This window comes from Cynoglossus semilaevis, chromosome 1 (assembly GCF_000523025.1).
Source record: "Cynoglossus semilaevis isolate Cse_v1.0 chromosome 1, Cse_v1.0, whole genome shotgun sequence".
NCBI classification, from domain to species: Eukaryota; Metazoa; Chordata; class Actinopteri; order Pleuronectiformes; family Cynoglossidae; genus Cynoglossus; species Cynoglossus semilaevis.
Window position 1 is genome coordinate 14,939,088 of NC_024307.1, and position 24,202 is coordinate 14,963,289.

The 24,202-nt window shown below is 41.8% G+C and overlaps 1 protein-coding gene across 4 annotated transcripts in view; it reads left to right on the plus strand.

The window, feature by feature from the left end:
* Positions 1-24,202, plus strand: part of trim9 (tripartite motif containing 9) — a 33,761-nt gene that overhangs the window by 2,077 nt on the left and 7,482 nt on the right. For all 4 annotated transcript variants that reach the window (XM_017043149.2, XM_017031001.2, XM_017030725.2 and 1 more), the window contains exons 2-6: positions 12,183-12,278; positions 13,045-13,167; positions 21,712-21,822; positions 22,494-22,647; positions 23,719-23,864. In XM_017043149.2, the coding sequence (XP_016898638.1) occupies positions 12,183-12,278; positions 13,045-13,167; positions 21,712-21,822; positions 22,494-22,647; positions 23,719-23,864 (630 nt within the window). The remainder of the gene's footprint in view (positions 1-12,182; positions 12,279-13,044; positions 13,168-21,711; positions 21,823-22,493; positions 22,648-23,718; positions 23,865-24,202) is intronic.

Sequence of the window (24,202 nt, forward strand, 5' to 3'; positions counted from 1 at the left end):
CCTGAACCTGGTGTTAAAGATGTAGGAACTAGTTTCCATTTGGTTCTGTTTAAGGTCAGGATGTCGATGGTCTGGACAGAGTGGTTAGAGGTTGGTTTTCCTCTGGTTAGGGTTAACACTGAAGTAAACATCACATGTGACCATCAATCACACAGTTTCTGAGCAGAATGACAGTGAAACTGTCTCTGTAGCTGCTATGAAGAAGCTGTATCGTTTAAGCTGAGTAACAAGTCCAAAAAAAATAATAAAAAATCTGCTGTCTTATCAGCTCGGCTGGAAGCTTCGACACGTCAGTCTGTTCTTTACAATATGTTGAACCAAGGATTTAACATTTAACTCCACGAGGACATGACGTTTTTATATTCAAGGCCGGCACAATTGTAAAAGGCCAAGTTCAGACTCCAGCAACTTCACTGCGAGCTGGATAAATAACACGCACATCTGCAAACTTGACTGTGCTTGTTGCACCGGAGTGTCAGGAGGCTGCGCTGTTTGTAATTCACTTCACGAGTGGAGTAACAGCAGCAGCAGCAGCAGCAGTACCAGACCTATCTGATCAACAGAGAACTGCGTTCATAACATCTGTGTTTCCTGGTTTCAACACGACACCTGCTGACTGTGTCACAGTGCATTGAATCACTTTAGAGAAAACTGCAACATTATTGAGTTAGTCTGACTAAAGCTGGACTTTGTAAAGTTGAATTTTTTTTATTCTAAATGTTGGAAATTACAGGAGCATTTGAGGACTTTCTGATACTCCACACATACTCCTTATGGTCAGGATGCTTCACACAAAAGACTGTACATTACCCCATATATATATATTTCTTTTGTGTGTAGTACAGTATGGATTAGCGTCCGCCTTATTTGTTGTCTACGTTCTGTCAGCTGACCAGAATGAAATCCAATCCCATGTGGTTTTTCTATGGCTGCAAAACACAACAAACTACAACAAAGGTTGTGAAGTTGGTAATGTTGTCAGTCACATAGGTGAAACGTCAACAGTAAAGGGCTGTTATCTTTTTTTATTTCAATATATATATAATATAAATCTCTTTGAAATTTGCAAAAAAAATGTGCCAACTGTGCAGGTTAAAACCTCCTGTCAGGTTCAGTCCTGACGGCCATCAGAAGACTTCCTCTCTCTCTGTACTTAACTCTGATCTTTGGCAGCATAAAATGGTTCTAGAAATGTGAAGCACAGACACAGGGCTGTAGTGTGTGTGTGAGTGTGAGTGTGTGTGTGTACTCTGCCTGACATGATGCTATTTTTGTTGCCCAGTACTCGTGGGCAGAAAGACAAAGTCCTCAGAAGCCAGAGCTGATTTTTTTAAATTTTTTTTTAAACAACGCCTCTGCAATGGCAGCGTTCACCTCCACAGTTCAGCATCCAGGGTAAAATGTGCCGACTTTTACTAATATTTAATATGAAGTCATACACCCACACTGAGTGTGAGGCGTAGCGATGGAGTCTCCTTGTTTCCATGAGGAACCAAAATAGTTGATGGTGGAACACATTTTCCTCCCTTTGCTGTCTTTATTGTTCTTTAAATTGTCTCCCAAAAAGTCATTTTACAGAGCCATGGTCCAATCATCTCCAGATGGTGGTGTGATTAACGCAGATCATTGCAGTCGATCTTGAAACTGATGGAAAAATCACAGGAGGGTTTGAACGTTTCAAACCCATCAAACCGTCATTTCAAACCATGATGACCTTTTACTGTGTCAAATTTTTTAAACCAGTCAGTGGATCAGGAGATCCTGGTTCCACTGTTCAGCCTTTGGCTCCCACCTCGTCACCTGCTTCTTCCTGACCTGTCATGTGAACCTGCTGCCGCTGCCTTCAGAAGTGCGACAGATGGCTCAGAGCTGGGAGCTGGCAGAAGCCGCAGCAGTAGCCGCGAGGATGGACATCGTTTGAAGCCTCAGGGTGTTTCTCCTAAATCCTTAAAAATGACATTTTTTACTGCCCCACAGGTTTTAGTGCATGTAGTGAATTTTGCATTTTGCAGGATAGATTTGCTGTAGCTGTACTCCTGGAGTTTTAATAGTGGGCTTTTCTAGATTGTGATTGGTTTTCTTTCTGGTGTTTCTTGCATTAATTTACACCTAAAAACTTGGAATTAGTATTGTTTTGAATATCACCCAGGTAGTTCTGAGTGGATCTGTCAGACGATACTAGGTGGAAGTTCTGAGTTTGTGTCAGTGCTGAAGTTGCAGAAGCATCAGTGATGATTCATTGTGATGATACTCAAGTGCAGTGCAGTGAGTTGAAAGGCTCTGAAGGAGCTTGGATTTTGACAACCCTGAGGTTTTCCTACTTTGGAAAACTTTATACCCTTCCTGTTCCTCTGAAAGTTTAATTTTTTGTGTTGGGTGGATGGATGGATGGATGGATGGATTGTTGGATGACAGAAAACACATTCTTCAAAACTCTAAAGCAAACACTAAACTTAACTATGACCCTTAACCCAAATGTTCTATCACAGATAATTTGGGAAAGTCAGACCTAGATGGACTCAAACTGATTTGGAAAAGGTTTTACAAAATTCAATTAAAAAACATCATGTCATCTGCATAACAGATTTGGTTATCTGGTTATGCTTCCCAAATATAAAGTACAAGTTTCACTTCTCAGCCTTGACCATGGTTGTTCTTTATGGACCAGATAAACAGCTGATAGGCCAGTCTACCTTTGATGGCTCTTGTCTGGCCCAGACCAAATGTTTTTTGTTAGCAGTAACAACAATAACCTCGAGGTAAATGCATGTCATCTATTTCTATTCCACTGGTCATTGACATTGATATCTGTAGCTTCTATAGCAGGATGGCAGCATTCTTACAGCGTTGTGTTCACGTTGTCTTTGACCTTGTACTTCAGTTTCCTCAACTCAACGACTTTACATTTCACAGTTACAATTGTGGCAGCACTCCTCTTCCTCCTCTGTGCCTTCATCATTTCATTAGAGATCATATATTTCCCATCAGGGAATTTTCTTCACTTCTCTCTCTCTCTCTCTCTCTCACCCTCTTCCTTCGAGGACAAAGACTTCAACCACCTTGCCACCATGGCAACCAAATCTCTCAGTGTTGTGCTTAATGGCAGAGGTCTCTAAGATACTAGACCCCAGGAGGAAATCCATCCCAGTTACCCCCCCCCCCCCCCCCCCGTTCTACAGATTGGTTGTACGTGAACGTCTGCTTCATATCATCACTCCCACGCTTCACGCTTCTTCTCTTCCTTTTAAATCTGGGGCGTCTTCTTGACCCCTCTGCGGGAATCGCACGTGTTGTAAACTACTGAGGTTCAACCCTCTCATAGGCCGTTTGATGATGATACCGTGCTTAATTCAGGATGTGAATCAATTTCATGTCTCCAAAGTCATCAACAGTCAGCAACAAAGGATGAGCAGATGAAGAAGCTCCATCCAGTGACCATCGTAGCTGCCTGTGGAACCTCAGTGTTAATCTCACTAAATCACATTAGCAGGAGTGGAGCGATGTCGTCAGAGTGTTAAATCTCCACGCCCTGGCTCACAGTGGAGGCGAGGACCCCAAATGCATTCTGGGTCACGCTCTGTCACCTCACTCCATTTGAGGGCAATTAATGGTCGTTTTTACCAAGAACGATGAATCTGAGGCAATTCTCTCTCTGGAGACATTGGCAAAGTCAAGAATAGGTCGTTTTTACCAAGAAGATCGATGAATCTGAGGCAATTCTGTCTCTGGAGACATTGGCAAAGTCAAGAATGTGAGGAATTTATCACATGTGCCACCTAAACACCTGTCATTTACACACTGTGAAGGGGCACGTTTGCATTGCCATGAATGGGGAGCAGAGCTGATAATGTACTTCCTCCAGAGGGCGCACAACCAAATTATTCTCTCTAAATTGAGTGTAGGTGTTAAGGTGAATGTGAATGGTGTTGTTTCAGTGTGTGACCCAGTGATGGACAGGTGAACCGTCCAGGGTCTGCCTCCTCTGGGACTCGCAGATTTCCAGTCTACTTGTTGTGGACAGGTGGATTTGATTCAAGGATGGTCATATCTGTACTCTGATGAGGTCACCGTCCTGCTGCTCTGGATCCACACTTGGACTGGACTATGGTCAGTGGAACCTCCGTTAAGTATATGACTGGCTGTGTTCAGAAGAAAGCCTGTAATAAATGATGCAGCAGAACAACCAATCAACAGATGCCAAAGACTCAAAGCAGCTTTGATACCAACAGTGCTATAGGTGCAGCACTTTTATATCCCTGGCCTTGATAGTGTCACTGTTTGCTCCAAGACTTCTGACGCTAATTAAAAAACCTGTTCCCTTCCTCTGACCTAAAAAAGTGAACACAGCCAACCTGGTTGTCTGCGAAGTCTCATCCTAGATGCCCCCAAAAACCAGACTAATGAGGACAGACAGACCACATTAAAAGTCTCTCCTCTCCTCAGTCTCCAGGTTGAGACTGTCAGTATCAGTGTTGGAGTCAGTGTGTCTGCCATTCTGACTGATCCCACTGGGAGCAAGGGATGGGGGGGGGGGGTCGTGAAAAGTCAGCCCCCAGCGTTTGTAATGAGTTCCATTGTCAGTCCATGTCCACAGTTGGTCCTAAAAGACATGAGCAGAAGAAGAACAGCACCTGTTAAATGTCCATATCTCCTGTCATGTCAATTTTTTTTTATTAGACATATTTAAAACAGTCGGGTTATTTATATCCAGCACTGACGCATGGTTGAAAAAGTACAACTTATCAACTGTAGCTAAGACAAACACTTCTGTTCCAGCTCTAAGAAAAATGTTCTCTTTGATTTAATCACATGAGACTCTTTGTTCCACTGTTCATGCATCTAACTGTGAGCTCATTAACACACATGGTTTAGAACCAGCATGGATTTTTACACTGTGTTCTCTCCCTGGGACTGATCTGTCCAGAGGCTGATCACTGGAGACTTCTGTGGACGGCAGAGGTACAGATGAGTAGCTTTGGTGTGGGTGTGTTGCCCAAGGGAACATCAGCACGTAGAGCCAATAAGTAGATTGGATCTATCAGTTGATTGCAAAGGAAATGCTGGTAGATCACAAATAGTTAATATTAAATATATATATATAAAAAATATAATTCTGCAGTGCATAGCAGTGACATATACTGTAATAACTGAATCATATTGTGCCATAGAACTACATGTATTTAATCAGAAACCCAACCCAGATATAAGGAAGGATCAGTTTGTATGAGTCAGAGTCGGTCGATCATTCGAATGTTAGCTTCTTTTATGGTTTCAGACTGTGATTCCTCTGATAAGGTGAGGAGATGAGGCTGAAGTTCAGTTAGAGAGTTCAACACTTTATTGTTGCTGTCAGCTGATGTACCTTCACTATAGACACACCAGGTAGGACACAGTCATACCTTTAAACTGCTCTGAGCATCCACGCTGTTCTTACTGAACAAAGGAAAGAACGACATTCCAAATCAGAGCACTTTCCCCACTGTCGGACAAATAGAAAAATAGAAATGGATCTTTCTTGCCTTCCTGCACCGCTCCCTTGCTACAGCTCCATGACCCCTGCAGGGTCCCGCTCCCCACTTTTGCAACCTCTCCCTTAAGCTGCCGTGTTTAAAATGAGTTCATTATTATTATACAAATGTAAATAGAGAATAAAAAACCTGGTCTGAAGAGGTTGAAGTGAAGGAAGATTAAAGTCAGATTATTTTGATCAAATGTATTCTCTAATAGTTAACGAACATTAAAAGGACATTTCTAAATGTAACTTCTTAATGGAAATATAAACTTGCTACACCGTGATGAAAATGGCCCAGGGTGTGTAACTAGAGACAGATAAAGGCACCTGAAGTTCACTGTGTTAATTTCTTACTGTGCTCTAAACAATACAAAGAAAGATCAGGTTTCTCTGCAGGTGTAAAACCCAGGTTTCCTTCTCTGTTCCACTTCTCTGGCTGCTCTAACACCATCTAACATGATATACTGTGTTATATTCAAAGTAATGAAGTGGGTTTAACCTGTAATCTGAGCAGAGGAGGTCCAGGAAAAGGTTCAATCCTGGGTCGAACCCCCAGCTTCACAAACCAATATTAGCCAAAGCAAATTAAATCTGAACGAGTGTAAAGACGGGAGCAGCTAACGAGGTCGTTGTATGGTGTTGTACAGTCATATTCAACAGTACTGGACTCTGGTCTGTATATGTAGAAATCCAGCCAAGTCCTGCTGTTGTAGCCTATGTGGGATGCAGCCCTGTAAATGGATCACAGCTTGACCTTATCAGGGTCTGACCCAGCTCTCTGATTGGATTGACTCCTGAACTCCCAGTGTTTCAGTTGAGGACTAGTGCTAAATGAGGATTGAATGAGTGTATCATTTCAAACCCAGGGACCGCACATTGTAGTTGTTGCGGTCTAGTGGTTAGAGGGTTTAAATCGCAGGTTTGAATCCCACTGTGGCTAAGCTGTGTTGAGCGAGCCTCCCATGAACAAACACCAATCTTCGTCACCAATGCTAACAGCTAATGTTAAGTTTCTGTTAGCAACGGTATGACAGCCGGGATCTGCGATTTGGTTCCTCGCAATCATGTTCCAGTAGAAGATAGACTTTTGGTTCCCTTGGTATAAATATGTGTACAGCAAAATAATAATAAATAAGCTAATTCTAAAATAATTCCTTCTGCAAAAGTTTTTGTCTTAAATCCCCTGCAGTCAAGCTGCTTGATAAAAGCAGTGTACTGTAGCTGAAAAAAAAAAGACGACGTTATTGAAATTCTGATATAAAAGTGTGAAACTGTACCTTTAAACCTGAGCAGCAGTAGTAACTGTACCTGCGTATCTGCATAAAGTGGATCCTGCTCAGCAGACTGACCTGATTTGGCCTCAGTTGTGACAAAGATCTTTGAGGAGCGCTCTTCCTAAGGTGTAGACGCTCCTCTTCTTTATTTCCTCTGCTTCCTGCACAGGTGTCGTCTATCTGACACAATCAAAACAAAGCGGCAGGAAGAGAACTTGATCACCTGATGGTGACGCTGCTGTCGACTTGTAAAACTGGCACAGACCAGAATAGATCACTTCTGTCCCATTTCCTGCTGGTCCGTCCCAGGTGTCTCCTCAAATCAGGACTGTCTTTCCTCAGATCACAGACGTGTGACAACTCTTAAAAACCATCTGTGTTATTATTGGGATTTCTCCATCTCTGTGTGTGGATAGTTAAGAACTGCTGCTGCATTATTGACGACGGCAGATGAGAAGTTATGAATAATGCAGCGCTGAGGTTCAGTGGATAAGGGACAGGGCTTTGTGGACTCTTGTCAGAAGTGATGAAGAGTCCCAGTCTGGATTTGTTTGTCGATGCCAGAGCTTAATTTCTAACATGACCGAACTTTCCAACAGTGAATACAGTGTATAGTCATCACCTCTTTAATAATTAAAAATAAACCATCAGTGAGGTCTGCAGCAGTCCAGGGTTTACACAGACATTCATTTGAATGTCTTTTATCTAGAAAGTGTTTTTTTCTCCATGTGTTTGTTGTTTTCATTCACCGTTGTTCGACCTCACATCTGTCGAGAGAGTGTAACCGAATAACATTGCCTAACACACACCGCTAAATGAGCGTAAAGAGACTGCTTTAAAGAGGAAACATTTAGGCCTGCAGCTCCTTAATAAAGTCACAGAGAGGTAACACAGTTTTTAAAAAGTAGGTTACAGTCAGGAAGTTAGTGCCGTCTGTGCAGCGGGAAGGAAGGAGAGTTTGGTAGAAGTACAGTAGTCAGAATAAGGTATAGTACGATAATCATTTATAGCTATTATTAACCATTGGCTCAGTAACAATAAAAACTGATGCCAGTTATCATCACAGAAGCTTCAGTAAATATGTAATGGAAGTCAGTGTTATATAAATATCACACTGCACCGTACCAACCCCCCCTGAACCTTCCTGCAGGTGGTGAGTCCACTGGAAGGTACCAACCGCCCTGACTGGGATTTGAACCTGCCCAGGAGGTGAACCCTGGGGTTCCACACCAGTGACAGAGACATTGCCTCTGGGCCAAAACGCCACTTTTTAACAACATATAAATAAAATGATTAAAAAAAAATTTAAAAAAAATTACGAAAATGTCTGCAGCCCGAAGCGCAGAAAGTGAGCAGAGCTTTAACAACAGTTTCTGCAGCCCGAAGCTCAGAAAGTGAGCAGAGCTTTAACAACAGCAGAGCCCTATTTCTGGTTCATTGAACAAATTAACACACAATGTTAAATAACTTTCTACACCTCTGAAAAAGTCCAACAACAACCTGACTTACTTATGTGGCAGAATTCAAAGACGTCCCACGAAGATGGGAAACAGTCGAAGTAGAAGAAGTTCAGGAATGATCTGGTTCAACACGGGAAACAGTCGAAGTAGAAGTTCAGGAATGATCTGGTTCAACACGTGGCAGCGTCAGAAGGTGTCAGGCTAGAATGTGTCCAGTTACCACGGCAACTTCTGATGATTCAGGGTCAGGGGAGGTTCATCAAGAGTTAGTTAGCGTCAACACCAAAAATCTTCTGCAGAAGTCTGAGGAGAGGTTGAGAGAGTATTTTACCTAGCAACAGCTTTAAGGCTCCATCTTTGTATTTCTCCATTCCTAAAGGGGGCGCTCTAATTCAAAATAGCTGTGACTGATTTGAATGTTAGAGAATCACAGTGCACTGCTGTAGCTCTCAGATCTCCCAGTGAATTATTCATTGACCGCACATGCTTCGTCTTGACTTAATTACTGGGCTGATTACTGCTGCAGATAGAAGGTTCATCGCGAGAACCATTTCCATGTAAACAAATCCCACCGGCAGGAGCTTCCCAGCATCCTCCTCCACATCCTCCCGGATGTGCACCGTGGATTCATTTCGAGTGGCCTCATAAGAAGATGTGATTGTTCTTTGAGGTGCAAAACTGAAGTCATTGAAGGAGGAGCAGAAGATTCAGGACATGGAATCTAACACATGTCGACGAGATCCAAAGGGTTTGCTTGCAGTGCGGTTGTTTTCAGCAGAAAACCAATGTTTGGCTGTTCTCTTCAGGGGTCGCCACAGAGGGTCATCTTCCTCCAGCTCATCCTTAAGTGTTCGACTACTTTGTTAGCATTAACTCCGTGACACAAACGTATCAAATGAAGCAGCAGTTGACCGGAAATTCACAAATCCACTGGAGCTGGAACCATTAATGTTCTCTGTGGACCTCTGTGGTTTGTGGATATGGGGGATCACACACAGCAGTTTCCTGTGAGAAAATGAACACACACACACTGAAGATGCAGTGTTTCTGTGAATATTCAAACGTATGAATCATGTATTGACAGTCAGTGCTGTTCCCAAGGCCTCGAAATGGAAAATGCAAATTCATTTATGATGAGATGTAAATATCATGCATGGAAAACTACTGTAACTTTAATAGTTTTCATCAATCATTCAGGAAAATAATGAACATTTAACTGCTTTGGTGATGTTGTTGTGGGGAGTGAAGACTGAGGAAGTAGACAGTTGATCCGTACGTAGATGGGTTTTTAGTTTTAAACTAAATCCTCACTCCTGAAGTAACATGTGAAACTCCAGAGGCTAAATCTGAGTTTCTGCACTTTTCCCATGTGTATGTGTTTTTCCCCTTAGGACAGTGGTTACCAAAGTGGGGGGCGGGCCCTCCTTAGGGAGCGTGGAGCTATTGCGGTGCGGGTGCAGAAAGGCAAATTAGTTTTAATTTTCACGTTCTCTGGAACTGTGACATAGTGGGGGAATTGTACTGATGGTGGGTTTTAGAAAAGGTTCACTGAACAGTTTTGAAGCAAAACTGTTCAGTGAACCTTTGCCTCAGTTTATTTCTGTCACTCACGTTCACATGAAAGTCAAATCAGATGAATGGGAGGAGCCACAGCTGGGAGTGCAGGTGTAATAAATACCTGTCTGTGTGTGTAGGTTGATACTGATGTAGACTGTATACTCGTCTCACACCACTGTAAATGATCCCTTTCTAAAATGTTGCATGATGAAAGTTGCCTTTAAACAAAACAGTTGTCAAATCCCTATGTTGTCGAATCCCCTTAGCAACAGAAGCGAACAAAATTAATTAAACTCCGTCCAAGTGTCCTCCGTCTCCTTTTACCACGCTGTAAATCTCTGCTCTCCCTCCTGTCGTTCCGTCCGACCCATCTGTTGCTCAAATCTGTCTTTATCAGGACGAAGCCTTGAGCTGTTCAGAAACCAAACGGCCCTTTTTTTCTTTCGAGGCACGTTTGACCTGGATTTGACAATGAAGTACCGCAGGCTCCCGAACAGAGAGTAGGAAAATACGCCTCCAGACGATGGAGAGATTTTCATTTGTATCTGCTCTGTCACTGAAGGACAGGCCGACCGAACGAGGAGGTTTGGAAAGTGCTGTTGTTTGTACCAGAGATGTGAAAAACACAGGAATGTCACATGTCAACTGTAAAAACCTCTGTGCTGGTGATTGATGACAACACTGTCAATCATTCTGACAGACGGATTTGGCAAAAACCTGAGGCCAAGAAGTGGAAAAGACAACGTAGCAGCGCAAACGAGCTAACGCTCAATAACCACCAGTACTGAGTCTGTTTATTATTGATGGAAATGAACCACTGTTTCATGTGATTGGTGAAAACGGTCATTTATGAACTACTTTACTGCAAAGAAAATGTATTCAGCTTCTCTTACTGAACATGGATCTCAATTTCTTCTAATAAAAAAAGGGGAGTCAGCAACAAAACGCACACAAATTCTCACTTTCTGTTTCTTTAGCAATATTAACTAAACAGGGAGTTGTTTTTTCTGATATTATTTTAGTTTATTTTATTTATTTATTATTATTATTTATTAATTTTACATAAAACTCCATGAAAATTATAGGTTAAGAAAAATGAGTGTCAAATTTAAATGAGATTCCAAAAATGCCTTTCCCGTCTCTGACGTGGAAACACGATTCCCAAGTTGACAGAGAGGAAGTTCTTTTACATCCCAGTCCAGTCCACAGTTTATACTGGAGTCTTTGCTCAGCTGTTACCAGCCCAGACTGACCCTCGTTAGGGACAGCTGTCATAGTTTCCCAAGCTCAGAGGCCAAAGGTCATCTGACAGACCCTACACTCACTGTTTTCCATTTGACCATCATCAGATTCCAGGATCCTGACTCTGTGGATGACGAGTTGTTTTTAACAAGTTGCCGGTTTCTCCTCTGTCGTCCGGAGTTGAAGTTGAAGCGACCCCTTACTCCTCTTTCTGGGGCGCATAATGACCCGGTACCCTCATTTTCCTCCCAAAAGACAATCCACTTCCCAAGTTGACGGTTGTTCACTCATCCACATGACATTCCCACAGTGTCAGGCCGGCCGTGGCGTGGCCTCTCACTCTGTCTCCCTCTTGTTCACACAGCCCTCCCTCCACACAATGAAAAAAGAGAAAAGAAACTCAGTTTGTTTTCTCCTCTCTGTCCAAACAGCAGCAACTTCCCCTCAGTGCGGCAACAGAGCCAGGCAACCGTCTACGATTTATTGGACATTAATCATGGTTTTCACACAGAAATGTCAGTTTGAGTGTGAGAATTTGACAGAATCTGTGTGTTGTCTTTAAATGTCAGCTTCTCAGCAGCTGTAAAGCAGCTTTGTTTTCTTCAACTTCTATGTCTGTGATTTTCAAAGTTCATCTGAAACTCTTTCTGAATATTTGACCTGACCCTTTAACGTCTTTTACAGAGGCTCTTAATGAGGACAAATTGTGAACACACACAATTCTTTTTTTCTTTTCTTTTTTCTTTGAGCAACTATCAACACTAGCAGCATGACTGGGTGATTTAGATTTCCAATCTGACATTTTCTAAGTTCAATGAACCGTAGCTCTAACCCTAAAGCAGAAACGATTATCTTTAGGTGATGAAGATATCAACACTTTAAAGGAAAAGTCAGCACAAACTTGTCTAAAGTCAAAGGGTTAAGGTACCCAGGATTTTTATGGAGTCCGTTTCCTCCTCGTCCCCTTATGTCTGTAGAATGTTGTGATATTTTTTGCAAAAAGCTAAATTTAAACACAGGACAACAATTTTAAACAGTGTACTACATACTAGCCTGAAATAATTACATTGGAAAAAAAAACATATAAATGCTAAAAAGTTTGCTAAAATAATTTCTCTAAATCTGTTCTCTCCGCAGGGACAGTTATCGCAGGCTCTTAACGGACTCTCAGACCGAGCCACCGAGGCCAAGGAGTTCCTGGTCCAGCTGAGGAACATGGTGCAGCACATCCAGGTATGAAGACTGACACACACACACACACATACACACACACAAAGAAGAATTTTCTCTGTAATCGATTAAAGTGTCCACCGGCCTTGACTTTCACCTGTTTTTAAGCCAATCATCAGTAGGGCTGTAACGATGATCGTGAATCGGTTAAAAATCGATACAAATGTGTAACAATTCTAGATGAAAGGAGTAGATCTCAAAAAGTCAGTGGTCATACCATGAGACTACACACTCTAGTACAGTAGGTGGCAGTATGGGTGAAAATGTAAAACATCATAAATGAGGTCCTCTGTCAAGTGACGGTTTTCCTCATTGAAAAGGTTTTTTTACTTCTGTTCAGTTGAAGTTGAAGCATTTTAACAAAGAGACAAAAACTGGAGCTGGGATTGAATGTCTTCATCAGTGGATCCTCACACATCGAGGGTAAATCAGGGTTAGCAAAGGATAAGGAGAAGTAACTGGGGAAAAGGAGGTGCAAATGAGGAGGAGACGAGAGCCTGGGATGTGTGAAAAGGAGCAGTAGGAGGCGTAAAGACCCTGGAACATTCTGATGCTAATCTCACCTCCTCCTCTTCGACTGATGAATGAATCACCTCAGAGATGTGTTTTTCTTACAGTCTCTCTGTTTAACAACGTTAATGAATCATTCAAATCCACATTCATTACTTCTAATGATCTAATCACTTTGAATTCATCACTTCTTTTTTTTTTTTTTTTAAAAAAACCAAAGTTTCCGATTTCCCAGCAGCTGTGTGTGTCTCCTCCACAGGAGAACGGCGTAGAGTTCGAGGCCTGCCTGGTGGCTCAGTGCGACGCCCTCATCGACGCCCTGAACCGGCGTAAGACCCAGCTGCTAACACAAGTCAACAAGGAGCACGAGCACAAGCTCAAGGTTGGACATTTCATCTGTTTTCATCAGCTTTTCAGGTTCAATTTACATTTTTTAAGATGTCAATGGTTAAATATTTGTGTACACCGAGAGCAGCACGTTGACAGAGGGACATGACTGAGTGATGGAGGGTTAACGGCTGAGGATGAGGCGCAGGCACAGATACATTTGTGTCAGGCAGCATCCAATTTCACGCTTGGACGATCTGTAGAATGAGGGGTTTACACGTGTAGGTGGTTTCAGGAATACGGCGTGTGCATGGCTACGTTTATGGGCCGCAACCATCGACACACAAATACAGACAATACAAACACACCTACACACCTGTGTCCACACATTCACCGTACGTTGAAGGGGGATCGATCACAAAAAGAAAAATATATAAATACAAAGGTTTTGGCTTTAAAAATGTGGATTCTTGTTTTGAAATAGAGATAAGTGCATTTGCGAACGATCGCTGGTAGCTGTTTACCTAGATGAGATCATACACAGCATACTATTGGCTAATACAACGCATATTTGATGTACTATTGGCTAATTGAGCATGCGCATCTGTTCAACACGCTGATTGGCTCATGCATCATACATTTTTTTCCCCGTTGGAACGCAACTTCCCCGTTAGGAGAGGGATCACTCTATACTCAATCCTTTTTTTAAACCGATATATTTGTACAGTGTATGTATATTAGTGTACTACAACTGATATATTTGTACAGTGTATGTATATTAACGTGTCTGCATATAAAAGTGGTTTGAGCTACTTGATAAATAGGATCATAATTAAAACCCGTGGTTTCTGATTCCTGTTTTTCATCTTCGACTGAACGTAAACATGTGACTTTTATTCCCTCTGTGCAGATTCAAAGTCTCTTTCATTTTCAGGAGAACTGCTGTTAATGAGGAGCAGAGTCACATTAGCGCCTCCTAGGAGGAGACATTTTAACACAGCTCTGACAGATTGGAGGTTCCATGGTGTCACTCACTGAATTGTCAGTGACAGTTTCCACAGTGTTTCCTGTCTTTGATATTTAATTCATCTTGTATGTTTAAATCATGGACTCCTGGGGGAGGTCGTCGCTCCCTCCAGGTACACACAGCACCAGTCACAGTGTAAGGAGGTCAGAGGGGTAGAACTGAAGTTCATCTTCAGTAATTGGATCCCCTCTGACAGGGCTTCATTAACAGGAGGTCGTCACACTGCTCTAATTAAACGGACATGAATCTACTGTGTTTCTGAGGCCACGTGGGTAAACAGTGGCTGGACAACGGGTGGTCGGTCTCGTGATGCTTGATGACCTTGACCTTGGCTCCACCCCCTGACCCTCAGAAACATGTAGCTGTAGAAGATGAATTCATTCTCTCAGCTTTTGTCTCTACAGATGTTGCTAACATTTGCAGTTTTCCAGCTAATTGTTGCGTTTAGCAAAATGCCAGCCGTGCATTTCAGCATGAGAAAAATGAAGAAGTGAATGAGGTGCATTCTGGGTATTTCATTGCGTTGTTGGGTCAACTCTAGACCTAAATATGAGCCTGCTTTGAGTCATCAGACTAGAGAAGAACAATATAATACAAGAAGTATATAAGACTATTTACTAAAATACTTTTTTTTTTCAAATATTTGCAGAAAACTCTTGCTGTGACCTGTAGAGTCGCCCCCTAGTGGATAACAGCCACTGCTGCTGTATTAGACTATTTCTATTCTGTAAACGTCTTTCAGGTGTTTGGAAAGCTGCATCCTATATAAGATTGTTCAATTTGGTTCTATGGGCCACACTGCCACTGTCTGTGTCCATGTGGCCCACTGGCTGTGTCCATGCAGCCCACTTGCTCCAACTGTTGGTCTACAGTATGCACCATTGTCACGTACAGCCTAGAATATGGAACTGTGAAGATTATTTTCTGTAGCTGCTCTTCCTGTAGGTACGAGGCTTCCGGCTGCTCTGCCGGTTGCCATGGTGACACATCGAGCTTGTGGAAACCTGTGGAGGCGGGAAGTAGTCCTTCATAACATGACTCACTTATTTTTTGGTCTGCACATCAGACGGGCCTGTTTGTTTTGTGCAGAGACGCAGCAGCAGTGGCAGAGAGGTTTTTTTGTCTGATGTTTTGTCACAGTGTTACAAAAGCCTCTTCACGCAGCTTCGGTCGCATAAATGGAACTCGACGTGTTGTTTTTGAAAGGACCATGAGAGGGTCAAACCCAGATCTACAGAAGTTCAACAACACGTTACATGGAAATACTGTTATAGGCGGCAACTGCTAAAAAGTCCAGAAGAAGACAACAGGAAAACGTTGACTCTCTCTCTGTGCATCAACAGATGCTGATTGGAGAATTCTGTTAGCACCAAACACAGTGTGCCGTGAGTTTAGATCACATGATGGTTTCTGTTAATCTTAATGTGAACTTTTAGGGGAAGAAGAAACGTCCATGAACTCACACAACAGAATGTGTTCTGCATTTACACCCCAGCCCTGAAGGGGCTGCTAGTAATTTCATCTCAACTGGGATTGATAATAAAACTATAATGTAGACTTAAGAACAGGATCACTATTGTTTTTTATTAATTAAGTATTAATTAATGCCTAAGAAAAATTCCCAAACCATATTGTCGACACTAGAACTCAGTCTTTCTATTTTAGACGAATCCCAGCAGTCATGAGGCAGTCGTCAAACCCTGGACAGTTGGCCAGTCCACCGCAGGGTCACATAAAATTGTCAACGATCATTCACACTCTGAGTGAACAGTAACCACATCCAGCAGGTTTTTGGACTGGAATGGACCATGGATCAGACCAATAAACCAGCTTGGTTAAATTTTATACATTAGAAGGAGAAACATCTCTTCTAATTCAAAGACTAATGTCTTCATTTTGAATCTAAAGACTCCACCATTTAAAGAAAACATCTGTCCCGTCCTGATCTGGGCTTATCTAAAGTTGAACAGCATTTATCTTTGTGGTTTAGTGGATTTACTGGATATTGTTTTTGTCCCTCACAAACCTAATCTCATACTGGAAGGAAATGTAAACCTTTTTTCCCCTTGTTTTTCCGTCTGTTTTCCGACCTTCCAGGCAGCCATTTGTCCCATTTTCTGACACAAAGATACAAAAATCCACTCACACAGCCTTAAAACTTGTTTCAAGGAAAATCCATCACGGTAATTTTCTTCTTTATAGGCTGAAAGTTTGGAACGTAGAGAACACGATCTTCTAACTGGCAGCTGAAACCTCCTGAAAAGGCCTTCAGTGAGGATCAGAGTGCAGAGTCTGAGGTCACGGTTCCTCTAACATCTCCTTAAAGTGGCTGCTCTTGTCTGTTTCCAAGCACAAATGCACCTTTGACAAGACATACAGACTGAGAAGTAATGAGATTTACCCCCATGAATCAGGGCAATCCTCTAATGTAACATGGACCACTCATTAAATTTGATCAGTCCTGAGGCCTGTGCTGTCAGTTCTCTTTACTGTGTGTTTGTCTGTCGGCTCACAGACTGGGCTCTGATCTGATCTACGGCCTTTTCTCTGGGATAATCACAGTGAATTAAGGAGCTGAGTCAGTCTGGATCTGTTTCCATTTGATACAAAAACGTGTCCTCAACGTTTACAATTTTAGCCATATAGTAAGGACAGATACTTTATATTTTGAAAACCAAGAACACACACACACTACCTGGGCGTCCCTCAGGGATCTGATGTGGTGCACTTTAATTTTGGACTGGAGAGTCGTGAAATTTAGAATTAAACCCAAAGGACTCTCTGATGCCCCCAACCAGTCCCAGGTTGTTTAACCAGAACCTGTAGCCTCCAAGTTCCTAACCTTGGTCACTCTATATTTGTTCCTTGTATCCAGTGAGAGCATGTTAGCTTGCAGGCTAAGGAAGTTGTCGTCAGTGCTTGAAGCCTGTGTGTTCTGTAAAAAAGAACATTCTTTCTTATTCCATTCAATACATACATATATATGTGTGTTATATATATATGTATATATCAGTATTCTCTGTATCAGTATTTTCTGTATAAGATAAGCTTACAGTTTACAGTGTCTAACAATCTGTCCATTTAGCGTCCGTCCCTGAAGTCTTCACAGACACTCCTACCGTACGTTGGAACGTGAATGTTTGTTCTTTATGAATTAATTCAAACTGTTAATGGACTGATTCAGAGGTTTTATGGCTGCAGTGGGGCCTGCAGTAGTGTAACAGTCAGGGATATAAAACTATAAAACATCATGGCTGCCATTGGATTCAGGACTTATTCATCCATTCATTCTACTTAATTATGTAGTTAGCTGTTGCCCTTTAATAACCTGTGCGGAGGCAAATGTGGCAAACACGATTGATAATGCCATCCTTTTCCATTGACTCTTCATTGATGAGAATGTGTAAATGCATTAAAACAGTGTGGGCAGCATTTGGATTCTCAGCGACAGCTACGTCAGTGTCAGTTGTCACGTCCTCTCACCGTCACTGCTGCTTCTTCTCAGCATGAACATCGTTTCAAAACCATTTTATTTGTTTCCTCTGCCTGGCGTCGTTGTATTTATTAGTCCCTACAACATCACCTCCTCTCACTTTCCTCCTGACTGTCCTTAACCTCCTTTTTCCTCAGCTCCTTCGGGAGCTTTAAGATCTCTTTCTCTTGCTAACCACTTCTCCTCTCTAATATTCTGACATCCCATGTGCCTGTGTGTTTATGAAAGCCATTAATCATCTTCAGCCACCTCTCTATTATACCTGTGTTAATAGGTACACATGTAGACTCCTGTCTGGGCTGTGTAACAGACTGGACTGATGTATAACAGTGTTTGTCAGGTCAGCAGAGCTGCAGTGGCCTCATAATCACAACACACAGAAGAGTGGAGGTTTTCTTTAATTTCATATCAATGCTGAATGTTCTGCAGAATCACAACAACAACAGCAGTATGTGCAGCAGATGCAATGTGAAGTAACATGTAAGCCGTTCTTTCAGATTTAGAAGTCAGTGCTGCTGCAACATTCATGTCCACGTGGATTTTTTCCTAACTACTTTAAATAGAGTTTTTGTGTTGACAGTAGATTAAATGTCCATCTTTTAACAAATTGTTTTTGTGAAACTCTTCGATGTATCACCAAATCTAGAGATTTGTTTGATTACATGGACCTGTCGTGTTTCATCCAGAGCCTACGTTGCCCTAGCAACAGCAGAGCTGGTTTTTATTCTATCATTTTCTATCAGATTTTAGAATTTTAATCATTTGACTGTTCTATTATCTACATGTATATACAGTACAAATGTATATATAAATGTATACATGTATGTATATACATATATACATGTACATGTACACACTATATATGTATGTATATATATATATATACATATATATACAGTATATATCGTTCACTATACTTGTGTATGTATAGCCTATTTATATATACATACACATCTACATATGTGTGTGTATGTATGTACATATATACGGCTTTTATTATCAACTTGTGTGTGTCTAGTGTGTGTATGTATTTACATATATACCACTTTTATTATCAACTTGTGTGTGTCTAGGATGATTAGGCAAAAAAAAAAGCAACATCATCTGTATAGAAACAGACTTCTCAGAATTTCCAGCCGTGTTGACGTGAATCAAGCCGACGTTTCTCAGCACCTCGTAGTCTGAATCTTCCAGGTTGAAATCTGTTTATGAAAAGATTGTAATTCCAGAGGACAGGTAGTGAACATAATTGTTAACAGGCAGTGACAAGTCGCCCTGGAGGCCCGCCAGTGCACTGCAGCAGGGAGGATGTGAGACAGCAGTGACAGTTTGGCCTTTAGCCAGAGAGATTTAGACCAAAACATCAGAGAGTGAGAGAGGAGTGGAGGTTAGAGGAGGCAGCGTCCTTATTGATGTTAACAGAGACCGGCCTTTTTTAATATCAATTTAGCTATAAAATCTGACATACGTCCAGATATTTACTCCTCCAACAGAGTGGATAGACACAGGTGATTCACTCTGAGGCTGCCTCTTTGGTTTGTCTGGTTCATTTCTGTTCACGCTGCTAATTCAAAGATGGACTGAATCTTACTGCAGGAATTCAATCATCCCTGCAGCCTGTCATCTCAGCAGCATGGAAACCCTCTGATGTGTTGGCAGAGGGAAAATATGGGGTCAAAAACCTGTGAATGCAGCCCAAACTTGATGGACTAATGTGCAGACTTTGCCTTAAATCCCACCGTCCTGCTGTTCACGGCAGATAAGAGCTCATGTTTGAAAATCTGTATCGTTCCTTAAAGGCATCCGACCAGTGGTAAACTAGTTTTTAGACTTTGAAAAGCTGAAGATGCCGCTTCTGTGAGAGGCTTTAATAAAACATAATGTGTTCTTAGTTGTCTTAGAAACACTTGGTCTAGTTCGGTGGGATGTGGCTTCAGGCTAGACTAGATAATTGGGTGAAAATCTGTACGTTTTCGGAGAGTTTTTTGTCTCTGATTTTGTGCTAGCACCTGAAACAAACAGTATTGTATCGTAAAGCTTAGACATTGCCACATTGACCTTCTACTAACCCAATCGTGGAAACAGTTGAGTTTTCAATTAGTATATAAGTATTAAAAGGAGAGAGCAAATAGCCATTAGGGGGCGACGTTATCGTTATCGTTTTTTTTTTTTCGATGTTGAAAACCCAATTCGGACAATCCGATTTGTAATATCTGTAAGAATCGTTATCGGTTTTTTTTTTCGATGTTGAAAACCCAATAACGCAATGCCTGGGTTCTGCGAAATGATGACTGCTCCAAAAAATGTGCAATGCCCTGGTGACAGACCAATCAGATGCCTCAGTGCTCTGAAGAACTTGAATCACAATTGCAGTAACTCGTTCTAAACTCCTTTATTGCTCTCAACCCAGCTTCTCCAAAAACTCCTCCTTTCACACTCTTCGCAGGATCAATAAACAAGCCTCTAGTCACTAGATGGCAGCATTGCAGTTCATTTTAATAATCTATTACTGTAAGTGTTCGGACAATAACGGCATATCAGACATTGGCAAAAAGTTAATATCAAATATCCCTCCTTTTTTCTCTTTTTCTTAAATCACTCGGTCTTTGACCTCAGCCAGAATGGACTTTCAATGTCAAGGAGTTTAAGTAAATGAATAAATGTACAGACGTCGGCAATGTTTGCATCACAGCAACAGTTCCTGCATGTTAATGCTCTCTGTACTAAAGGATTCTCCTCTCCATTCACACAGCAGCACTCAAGTTTCTGTTACCTAGCAACCTTAGGTCCAGCGCCGATGTCTTTGAATTGTGTGTGCGTGCGTGTCGGGGTGGGTTCTCCACCGTTCTGAGGACATCAGTGCTGTCAGGGATCGTAGGGAATCTCCCAAGTCACGACAATCAAACATGAAAGTGAAGGATTTTTTTTATTATTACAGGCTGCAGTGTGGTTGTAGAGTTGAGTTGGTTGAGTTTGAGTCTGTGGCCCATATTGATAGTGACATCATACAGGAACGGGTATTAGTTGAGGATTGGTTGACATCACGTCCATGGTTAAAGACCTTATTACATTTCTGGAGAAGCTCTAGTGACCCATTTATTTTCAACCAGTTGGAGCTGGTTCCACCAGCAGCCTGAACAGACGACACCAGTGATGGCTCCATGTTGTGTTCACTTGTGATTCCCAGCTTTTGTGCTAACGCTCTGCAAGAGAACGTCAGTGTGTGTGCCATGAAAAATGACCCAATCTCACTTATTTGTTTTGAAAACAAATATTTATTTATTAATAATTTTGCATTACAGAATAATTTCTTCATCAGTGCAACAGTGACGTGCAGAACAAATAATTGCTCTTTCACTAGGTGGCAGTAAATGCTCTAAAATTAAAAAATAGAGAGTGAATTGAAGTGTGTTTCTTCAATCCCTGCCAGTATATAGAGCTCTTGAAGATCTTTTGTGTTTCTTCAATCCCTGCCAGTATATCATTGTTGTGTTCAACTAAACAGGCCCAGGTTTCGCACTCAGTAAGTAAACTGAGTGAATTGAAACTAGAAGATGAATATATTTCATTATTTATTGCAGTTTTAGTATGATGTCATATATGTTTTTTGATTGAAAAATATATGAAACACATTTCAGTAATAAAAAGAGACTAAAACGCCTTATCTGAAGGATCTGAGAGACCATGTAAAGCAACGCCATCTCATCCACCATCGCTAATAAAACGGACGATTGTTCACACCTCGTGTGTGTGTGTGTGTGTGTGTGTGTGTGAGAGAGAGAGAGAGAGAACAAAATAAAATCCATCATCACTTTCCTCCTGGTAACATCAGACGTAACATCTGTCAGCAGCGCCCCTCAGCCTTAAGTCATCCATCAATTACTTTGACAAACACCTCTTCTAATCTCATGCTCGGTGTTTCCTCCTCCTGTTTAATCAGTTATTCTGGAACCTTCCTCCACACATGTTCATTGTCTGCCTCTGTGTCACGTTGTTTTCTCCTGTGTCTCTAATTATTTTTGCTGAATCAGTCTGTTATCTCTGTCAGTTTACGATTTTCCGTCCTTTGTTAATCGCAGGTGGTCCGGGATCAGATCTCCCACTGCACGGTGAAGCTGCGTCAGACCACCGGGCTGATGGAGTACTGTCTGGAGGTCATCAAGGAGAACGACCCCAGTGGTTTCCTACAGGTCAGATACATATGTTCTACAGTAAGACTCTTTTCTAAGCTTCACAGCCTGATGTACTGTATGTCGAGAGTGAAAGAAGTCTCTGATGTGTTCCTTCAAAACATGTTAAACTTAATTAAGCAAGTCATGAGTTCTTACTTCCAGAATACAGTTTCTGTTTTGCTTTATAAGCTAATAATATATATATAAAAGCTAATAATCAACATCTAGAAACTTCATACAAAGTTTTTCTCTTCAGAGTGAAATATAAATTGCATGTGTTTATTCTGATGTTCTGGTTCCTAGAAGGACACTACTGCCTGGACATAATAGTTCAGCTCCACCTTACTTAAATGAGTGTTAATGTTTGACTCATTTTATATGTTCTATTGTCTGGTTTGTTCAGACACATTTCCCCTTCAGTTGTGTCTTCATGTTTCTGTGTTCTTCTTCTTTGGTGCAGTTTATGTGCAGTGTTTCTGTGATTGTCAAACCAATCTGAGCTGAGTGATGTCGCTGACTCACTCTCTAATTCAATATGAATTCAATCTTCAAACAAGCAGATTTCCCCCTCTATCATTATATGATTACATATAATTAAAATCCAAATTTGACACGTTGGTTGGAGAGCAGCTGTCTGTGGAATCTTCTCCATGTATCTTCACTACTTTTTTTTTTTAATGTCTCTTCAGATCTCTGACGCTTTGATCCGGAGGGTTCACATGACGGAGGGTCAGTGGGGAAAGGGAACGCTGACCCCCAGGATGACCAGCGACTTTGACCTGACCCTGGACAGCGGGCCTCTCCTGCAGACCATCCACCAGCTGGACTTTGTCCAGATGAAAGGTAAAGATAAAAAAAATGAAATGACAGAAAACAGGACACCAGGGTGAGGAGGAGATGGGAGGAGAGAGGGGGGAGAGAGGGGAGGAGAGAGGGAGGAATGAAGGAAGGGTGGAAAGAAAAAAGGAAGGAAGGAAGGGTAGGAGAGAGGGGAGGGGCGGGCTTCAGAGTATGGGAATTGAAGATAAATCATGGTTTACCAATGACATACTTTAAAAAAGATGTTTTAATCATTATTGTCTGTATTCGTCATAGGACCTATAATCTAATCTGGAGTTTCCTTGGATTACTCTGTGAAGCACAGTCTTGGTTTTACAGTCATTTTGAAGAAAATCCCTTTTGGAATTTGACCTTCTTCTTGTTCTAAATTTAATTTCTCTAACTTCAGTGTCTCTAAAAATAATTCTCTATCCCTGTGAGTGAAGTGAAAGACACTTTTAATGACACATTTATTTGCTTTGACTACACTGCACAGGATCCCTGCACTCACAGTACAGTCACACAGCCCGTACTCACTCTACACAGGTGATGCTTACAATGTTGTGTGTCATCATAACAGTAATACACACTGGTGTATTTTACACCATTACATACAGTATGGATAAAGTACACTGCAGATAATCCACATTTCTGACTTTGAACATATTTATTCACGCATATTTACTATATATATATATATATACAGTATATATATAGTATATACACATACCAAATTTCAAAAGTTACATGTTTAAGTTGGATTCTGTGAACTCCCACTGGTCCAGTGCCACCAGTTAGGGTTCTCCTTAGGAATATTTTGGACTTCTGGAACCTCAGGAACCCTCGTCCGGGTGCGAAATTCCAGAGTTAGCCTGGTTGTTGTTAGCCTGGTGTTGTTAGTTTCAGTTCGGTTCGACTCTCGCTGTCTCTGAGACGTGAACATATGGTTAGAAGGAGAATGAAGGGAAGCCACTGCAGTGCCTGAATAAAAATAGCTGTGCAAACACAAACTGGTGTGAGTCCATGTTCTGGTGTGTGTGTATGTATGTAATCTGGCCTGGTTTCCCCCACTTCCACCTCCTTCTCCTCCTGCAGTCCCAGCTGCTCCGATGCTCCAGCTCGAGGAATGCTGCACTCAGAACAACAGTGCCACATTGTCATGGAAACAGCCACCTCTCTCCACCATTGGCGTGGACGGATACATTCTGGAGCTGGATGATGGAAACGGAGGGCCGTTCAGGGTAGGTCCCCTCTGCAGGTGTCGATTCCTGTGCAAGAATCTGTGTTTCCACTGCATAATACGTCAACGGTTTCCTTCTACTGGGACTCTGTTCTTGGGTTGAATTACAATTACAAGTCAAACAGTGGGCCATAATTCACCTCTGAACAGTCAGCTCCTTCAGCTCCTGAACAGACTGGTTCATGTGGTACCAGGGAGGACACCAGCTCAACTCGGGGAATGTGAAAGCAGCGCTTTGTCGCTGAACTCCCTCAACTCGTTGTGACAGCTCCAGAGCAGGTCATGTGACTGGACACAACTGTAGAAAGACAATGTATACCGCTCCGTCTGTGGGGCAGC